The following is a 7,670-nucleotide window of genomic DNA, read 5'->3' on the forward strand; positions in this document are numbered from 1 at the left end:
AAAAAAAAAAAAAAGGAAATATTAAAATATATATATTTAAAATATTATAATATTAATAATAAAATAATAATGTAAAATCATCAATAATAATTTAAAATAATTTTATAGTCATTTTCACAATAAATACTGGGTCAAAAAATGTTTAAACTTTCCTTACACTTTCCTCTCACATTTTCCAAAAAAAACCCCAGTGTGAACCTCCTGCTCTAATGTAACGGTAAATGGAAAAAACAGATAGATGAAAGGTAATTTTTGAGGCAAAAGGCAACAAGATGATGAGATTGTATCGTGTCATGTCTGGTTGGGACACGGTATTAATACCTCCCTTATATATAATATATCATAGTGATAGATTCATACAGCATGAACTCTAAACCTTCACCAGTCAAACTGTTTTCATCATTCTGAAATTCTCAGTTTAAAACGATTAACTACGTGCGGCTGACTTCAAAATCCCACAAACTCCACACTCCGGACAAACCGAGCTTTCCCTTTCCCCCCTCTCACAGCCAAATTCAGCTAGACTGAGAAGAGGGAGAGATCGCGAGCGTGAGAGAGCTGGTGAAAATTGAATAAATGCCAGTCGACAGTTGGGGGGTTGTAAGCTGGAGATAAAGATTGCTTTTCGTGTCGTTTGCCACCCGGATCTCCCTCGCTCCGCTGGAGGCAAATTGATTACGTGGAGAGGCTGGGAAAGGGTGGGGAAATATGTAGATTGCTGTGGCCCTCAGTGCAGGCAGACGGGTAAAGGGCATGATGGATTTCCATTTCCATACATGAAGAGTGGAGGACGAGTCAGGGGAGGGGGCACGCGATGCGGCCACAGGGGAGGGAGAGAGAGGGGAGTGCGGCGGCGGGTTCCAATCTCACACACACTCACCCACATCCACTCAGACATCTGCCTAATGCTACATCTTAAATAGCTTTCCCCATTTTACATGCACTCAAGTCTCATTTGGTGCAGAATGAAACGCTATCATTAAAGGGAGATTTACTACAAATTGCCACAAATTCGCCATGTCACTTCCAATGATCTGTGTGTGCTAGCGTGTGTTGAGCGGAGCCCCGCCTGGGAGGAAGTATACAGGGAAGGAAGACGGCAGCAGTTACCCAGAGTTCCACACTGAGCATCGATGAAGCAATGCAGTGACTGCTCTGTGTACTTCAGGAATGCCTAAATCTAGTTCAGTATTGTGGATGCAAATGTTGATGTAGATTAACTAAAATGGAATCATTTTAATTTTACTGCAGATTAACAAGAAAGATATCAAGAACTTTTGAAATACTACTAAACCATGACTAACACCATGTTCGAACCAGATGATAAAGCGAGTGATAAAGTGTTTTTATTAACTGTTTTGATCACTTATTTTTATTTTATTGTCAATTGGGTAGCCCCACCCACAGTGTAATCTAATTGGTACAAAATGATGCTCAACATAGTTATCAATTAAAGGGATAGTTCACCCAAAAATGAAAATTCTGTGCAGATAAAATACTTGAGTCTGGTTATGGCTAACATTATGAAATCAGTGAAGTATTACTCTCATTTTACTCACTTAAAGGCATCTAAATCTCTATATTCAATTGCAAACAGCCTTTCAGCCCATCTCTTTTTTTCTCTATATCCTAAATCTGTATTAAGAGATTGGACTGCCTATAGCCTGGGAAAATAACTCTCTCGGCTATAAGCAGGGGTTAAAAGGAGCGCAGGAAAGGCTAAATCACGGGCCTGTAATGCCGAGCGGCATCCAACCCTGACAGACCTGGAGCAACGATGCAATTTCCTTAAATAACCACCACTATCAAACAGGCAGGGGCGACAGAGGCCCAGAGCCATGTCAGTGTCCACAGTCGCTGCCCGCAGGGGAGGGCGGCCCACTGCCATTTATTAATTATTAAAAGATAACTCCTCACCGCCGTGTGATGGATAACACTTGTGCTGGAAAGACATCCTGCTGAGAATTAATATCTCCCTCTCTCTTTCTCCCTGTGTCCCTGTTTGAAGCAGAGCAGCATAATCTATTAAAACAAAAGGGGGGGGGAGTATGTAGCACAATGCGCAGCTTGGGCTTTATGACATGTCTGTGACCTATAGATTCAAACGGTATTGTTTCTTGTTATGGCTAATGTACCTTCAAGCTCACAGGGTGAAACTTCCTGCCTGGTTTGGGCGGACGCTGTATAAGAACACAGCGATTTAACCGGGTCAAGTTGATGTACCAGCAGTAGCGTTCTGGGCTGTTTTCTCCAGGCTTCCTTGGCCTGTCTGAAAGCCTCAGGCAGTGGATGAATGACGGATACTGTGCTGGATCTCTGTGACCATCCCACCATGCTTAACCTGGCCACATCAAAGGCCTAAGCGCATGTGGGCTGATGGATGATAGGGTGCAAAAGCACCTGTTCTGCTGCTGCACTTTGTTATCACTGGAGCATTACACCAGTAGCAGGTGTCTTCACTGCTGATTTTTAGACCAAACATTTATGTGAGGGAGAGCAGCCAATGTGCTTCATTTGTTTGGGAAACAGTGACAAGAACTGATGGAGCTGTCAGAAGACGGCGGGTATAGATGTGTGAGTCTACCTGATGTGCATGTGGGTGAGCCTCTCCATCTCCTGTTCCATGTGCTCCTGAAGTTCTCCTGGACGCAGCAGCACCTGACAGATGGGGCAGATGGGAGCCTGACTGTCATAGAGTGACACCTTCTTCTTACCTGAGAGAAAAACAGAAAGATAGAACAAGAGAAGATGAGGTTTATTTATAATTATGAAAGAGTTTGCGAAGTTTGTAGACATTCAAGATTCCATTGTTGGTCAGAGCCAGTGTTGTTATTGTTAACTACAAATGTTACAAAGAGACCAAATCCCCAAAGCATAATTTAAAAGAAGATTACATCTTTGGAGAGACCACGTAAGAATGCCCTAGAAGTGTTGGCCCAGTTTTTATATTGTAAATTTGGAGATGAGCATGGGACAGATGAGTGCTCAAAGTATTTTCCTCTCTCTCTGGACTGTGTGGATTAAGTGGCTCAGATTTCTGCCGAAGGAGAATCCGTCATCCTCGGCCTCCTGTCTCCTGTTCCCTCATTAAACTAGATCCACAGCTCCGCACAGACAGTTACGCCACTGAGCTTGTGACACTTCAACTGTATTTCGTACACACACACACTTCATATACACTTATCAACTTACCAACGGACAACATCACATCAGATGCTGTAATATAAAGTACAATTATTCTCAGTTAATGTGAAATGCACAGTGAATTAAACAACTAGGCAGTTTCAACAAATACATATACACTGATGATTTTGGAATCCTCGTGAGGCTTTTTATAGGATATCCACATAAACACAAACAGACATTTTATCATAAACAAGTAGGTATGCGTACGTGCGTTCACATCTGAACACATGGCTATATTTATTTTTTACAAAAGTCCATCCGTCTGGGTGGGTGAGTGTCTCATGGCTGCCTGTGAGTAACTAATACATCTTTAGCATGTGAATTCTCTAACGTGCAGCTCTGTAAATGAGAGAAAAAACACCTCCTGTTTCACTCTTATATCTCTCAATCTCTCAGATCTGGAACTAGCCAATCAAAGCGACTATTTTTAGCCCTCTGGGACAATAGATCCTCCCTCAAACAGGATATCCTGGATGAACTCACTGTTACCGACAGACTACAGCTGTAAGTCACATGGTGAGTCTGCTTACCTAACTCAAAGCGCAAATACATACACAAACAGGAAGTGAGGAAATCACACCTTGGAGATAAGCACATACTAAATCATTTACGAATAAGATTTATACACTTTCTTCAAATAACGTAAATGGTTTTAGATAGTGGTCACGTCCTGCTATTTTACACTCTCAGTTCACTGATAACATTTTATTTAATGGGCTTAAGTTAACAGACATAAAGATGTAAAATCTCCTTCCATTTCACACAGAAACAGCAGTGTCCAATTATCAAAGTGTGTAAGTGTGTAACGAATGTCTGGTGTTTTGCAGTTCAGTTGTAATGTCTGGGAGGCAGCTATTGATCTGTTGCAGTAGGGGTTAGTGAGCATCTTTTCTCAAGATGATGAGGTAACTTGAGGGCAGGTTGCAAACAGATGTACAAACACATACATACACACACGAAGTGGGGCTGTAATCCTGGTTCTTCTCTCTACATAAAGCCCTGGGCTCAGTATGAACCCGTCCTTGACTTCAGAGGGCACTGTTGTGTTTGTCTTGACATGATGTGTGCGCCGTTTGAGAGGGTGATGATCGCTAACGGTCGAGTCTATGCACACACTCACGCAGACAAACATACGCGCAAACACATGTAAACGCTGACACACACGCGCGCATACATGCAGCAAAGTCCCTCCGGGGGCACATATCCTCCGCTCACATATTGGCCTGTCAGAACTATTTCCTGCAAGAGCACAGATTCATCAGTGAGGAGCTAGCAAGGGTCAGTGTTAGCATCCCCAAAACTCCCCCTCCCACCCCCATACATCTCTCCACCTCCTCCCTTTCCTCTCCTCTCCCCAGTCCTGCGTGCCTACGCATACCCATCCCCTATTCTCCAGCACCACTACTTAACGGCCCCACACTCTGGACACTTTAAGTGACTTTGAAAAATAGGTAATCGATTACAATTCTGTGTGTCTCTGTTTCTCTCATCACCACCTTTTTCTCGCTCGCCCCTCTCTCCCCTCCCTCCCAGTCTCTGTCCAGCAACATCCTGCACATCTATTTCTCATTTTCTGGCCCTTTATTTGTTTTCCGTGCTCTCCCGTCTTATCTCCTCTCACCTATTTCTGTCTCTTTCTTTCTTTCTTTCTTGATATATGTGTGTGTATTATATATTATTATACAGTATATATTATTTACTACTAATAATATAAATAATAATATACTACATAAATACATAAATAAAAAAAGAGAAATTTTGAAATTTAAAGGCAAATATATATATTTTTTAATATTATTTTAATTAATTAATTTTTAGTAAATATTTTAGAATTTCTTACATCTTTGGTTAAATGCAGATTTTTGGTAATATTTTTTAGAATTTTTTTTTGTAAATATTGATTTTAAATAAAACGAATGTACTTTTTGTAAGGTTTCTTTCGTGAATATGCTTTTTTATACATTATTTTTTTGTAATTTGTTATACCCATCATCCCCACATCTCCCTTTCTCCCTCTCTCTGCTCCTCTCTTCAGCAGCGGTCAGCTTTATTGCCCTGACAAGATAATTTGAGTCGTGCCATAGCAATCACCGTCTGCAAGAGTAAACAAAGAGAGGTCCAGACCCATTCTAAAGCAGATAAATCTTCAATCCAACTCTTTCTCTTACGTGGCCATTTGCAACATGAAATCACACAACCTGACATATGAGTTTGTGTAGGAATGACATAGTCTGTTCACACAGTGTCATTATCATTTAGCTCTGTTTATTCTTTACGTTTTTACTCATATGTTTACACATTGTTAATATGTAAAATCTAAAATGTACTATTTAAACACACAGTAACATGAGTGCTATTGTAAATCGTGACTGTATCTGTGCGTGTACTGTATTTTCTTGTGTATTTAATTCATTTCTTTCCTTTTTTTGTCTGTTGACATGTCAGATGGTTTACTGACAGAGTGTTACTCTGACTCTGTTATGTGTGCATGATGGGATATGTTAACAGAGCGTGTTATTGTTTGTATGTGTGCCCCTCTGTCCGTGTGTGAAGAGAAAATGAGTGTGTGCCTCTTGAAACTGGCTCTTTAATTCATCCGTACACAATCAATGGGCTCAGTAATGGAGTCATGATGGTTTGGTCAAGCGCTTTTCGGGACCTAAACCACCTCCCTGTCACTTGTCTCCCTGAAAACACACACACACACACACACACACACACACACACACACACACACACACTCACAAACAGAGAGCTGGTCATTTGGCAGCTTTGATATTAACGGAGAGGATTCACACAAAAGAACTAAATCATCTGTCTGTCAGCACAGACTGATGAACGCCTATATAGTGAAAGGGTGTGTGTTTGTGAGTGGACATGGGCTTGCAAATACCTGAGGCCATGTCAAAGTTTCGCATACATCTGTGTGTGTGTTAGTGTGGAGGCCTAATGTTTTTCTTATAGACCGCCCCATTATGTGTGCATGCAGTGTGGTGTAGGTGTCCACATCGTCCCCAGAGAGGATTGACTAATAGAGACAGCCAGTGATTAATCATGTCTTCCCTGTGAGGGCTGGAGGGACACAAACACAGTCCTCCAACCTTGGACACACCCTCACAAACTCATTATTTGTTATACTTTTGTACATTTCCAATCATCTTTAAATTATTTGCTGTACTTTGTATATTTCTTACAACATTTGTACATTCCTTGTATGCCATATATATATATATGTGACCCTGGACCACAAAACTAGTCATAAGGGTCAATTTTTTGAAATTGAGATTTATACATCATCTGGAAAATCTGGAATCTGAGGGTGCAAAACAATCAAAATATTGAGAAAATCACCTTTAAAGTTGTTTGTATGAAGTTTATAGCAATGCATATTACTAATCAAAAATAAAGTTTTAATATATTTACAGAAGGAAATATAAAAATTAGTAAAAGTATTATAAAATTATTATATAGTCTATATATCTATATGTCTATCTATCGGTCTGTCTATCTATATCAGTCTATATCTACTACATATATAATAATCCAAACACTTTGGCAAAATGCTGAATTTTTTTTTTTTAGTAAATAGATTTTCTACATGATATTCTAAAGATATAAAATATATTTTAAATGTTTCCCAAATGGCTCTGATGATTTATTAATTAAACATATTTTAAAATATTACTTATTTTATACATTTTTTATTAAATTTTAAAAAATATTACTTATTTTATGTAATTTTTAAACTTTTTTATTTAATTTAAAATAATACTTTTGTATGATTTTTAGTAGTTTTTGTAATACTTATTTTACTAATAACTATTTTCAAATATCTAATTTCTTTAGTAAAATGGTAGAAAACACATTTTATTAATTCAGAGTCACAATAGTCATCTTTCTTTTCTAAAATCTGGTGCACCCTGCACCAGACCTCATGTGGTCTCTAAAGTGTCCCATTCCTCTTGTCCATTTCTTATTCTTTCCTCCATCTCTCTGTTCCCCCTCTTTCTCTCTCTAAGGGAGTGAGTGATGGCTAGCAGAAGACAGAGAGATAAATCCTGAGGCATGGAGGGGGTTTGGCGCATGCTGCTTGTCAGCGCGTTAAAGATGATTAATGTGGGATGCCCCCCTGTGCTGGACCCCTGCGTGGAGAAAGGTGGGGACTCCGTTTAATCTGAAGGGCCGGCGAGACCAGCGTGCAGAGAGGGGCAATAACAAGGAAATAGGACTGACAGAACTTTTTAGTGCTCAGATTTCTCACCTAAATGCCATGCTGTGAGAGAGAGAGGGAAAGAGAGCGATGTCTGTGACAGCTCTGACTGAGTGCTGGCCTGATCTTCTCTAATTTGCCAAGATGGATGGCTCTCTCTTGCTATCTCTCTCTCTCTCTGCTTTCAAAAATCCCCTCTTTTCCCCCTCTCTTAGCCATAGCACACCTTTATCACAGTACATACGCTCACCCGGACCTCTATTTTGATAGCACA

The 7,670-nt window shown here is 40.0% G+C and overlaps 1 protein-coding gene across 3 annotated transcripts in view; it reads right to left on the bottom strand.

The window, feature by feature from the left end:
* LOC107739829 (E3 ubiquitin-protein ligase RNF220-like) overlaps window positions 1-7,670 on the bottom strand; it is a 134,868-nt gene that overhangs the window by 33,418 nt on the left and 93,780 nt on the right. For all 3 annotated transcript variants that reach the window (XM_016552040.1, XM_016552039.1, XM_016552038.1), the window contains exon 3: window positions 2,585-2,714. In XM_016552040.1, coding sequence (XP_016407526.1) covers window positions 2,585-2,714 — 130 coding nt within the window. The remainder of the gene's footprint in view (window positions 1-2,584; window positions 2,715-7,670) is intronic.

Source organism: Sinocyclocheilus rhinocerous, unplaced genomic scaffold (genome assembly GCF_001515625.1).
Source record: "Sinocyclocheilus rhinocerous isolate Xijiao unplaced genomic scaffold, SAMN03320098_v1.1 scaffold1276, whole genome shotgun sequence".
NCBI lineage: Eukaryota > Metazoa > Chordata > Actinopteri > Cypriniformes > Cyprinidae > Sinocyclocheilus > Sinocyclocheilus rhinocerous.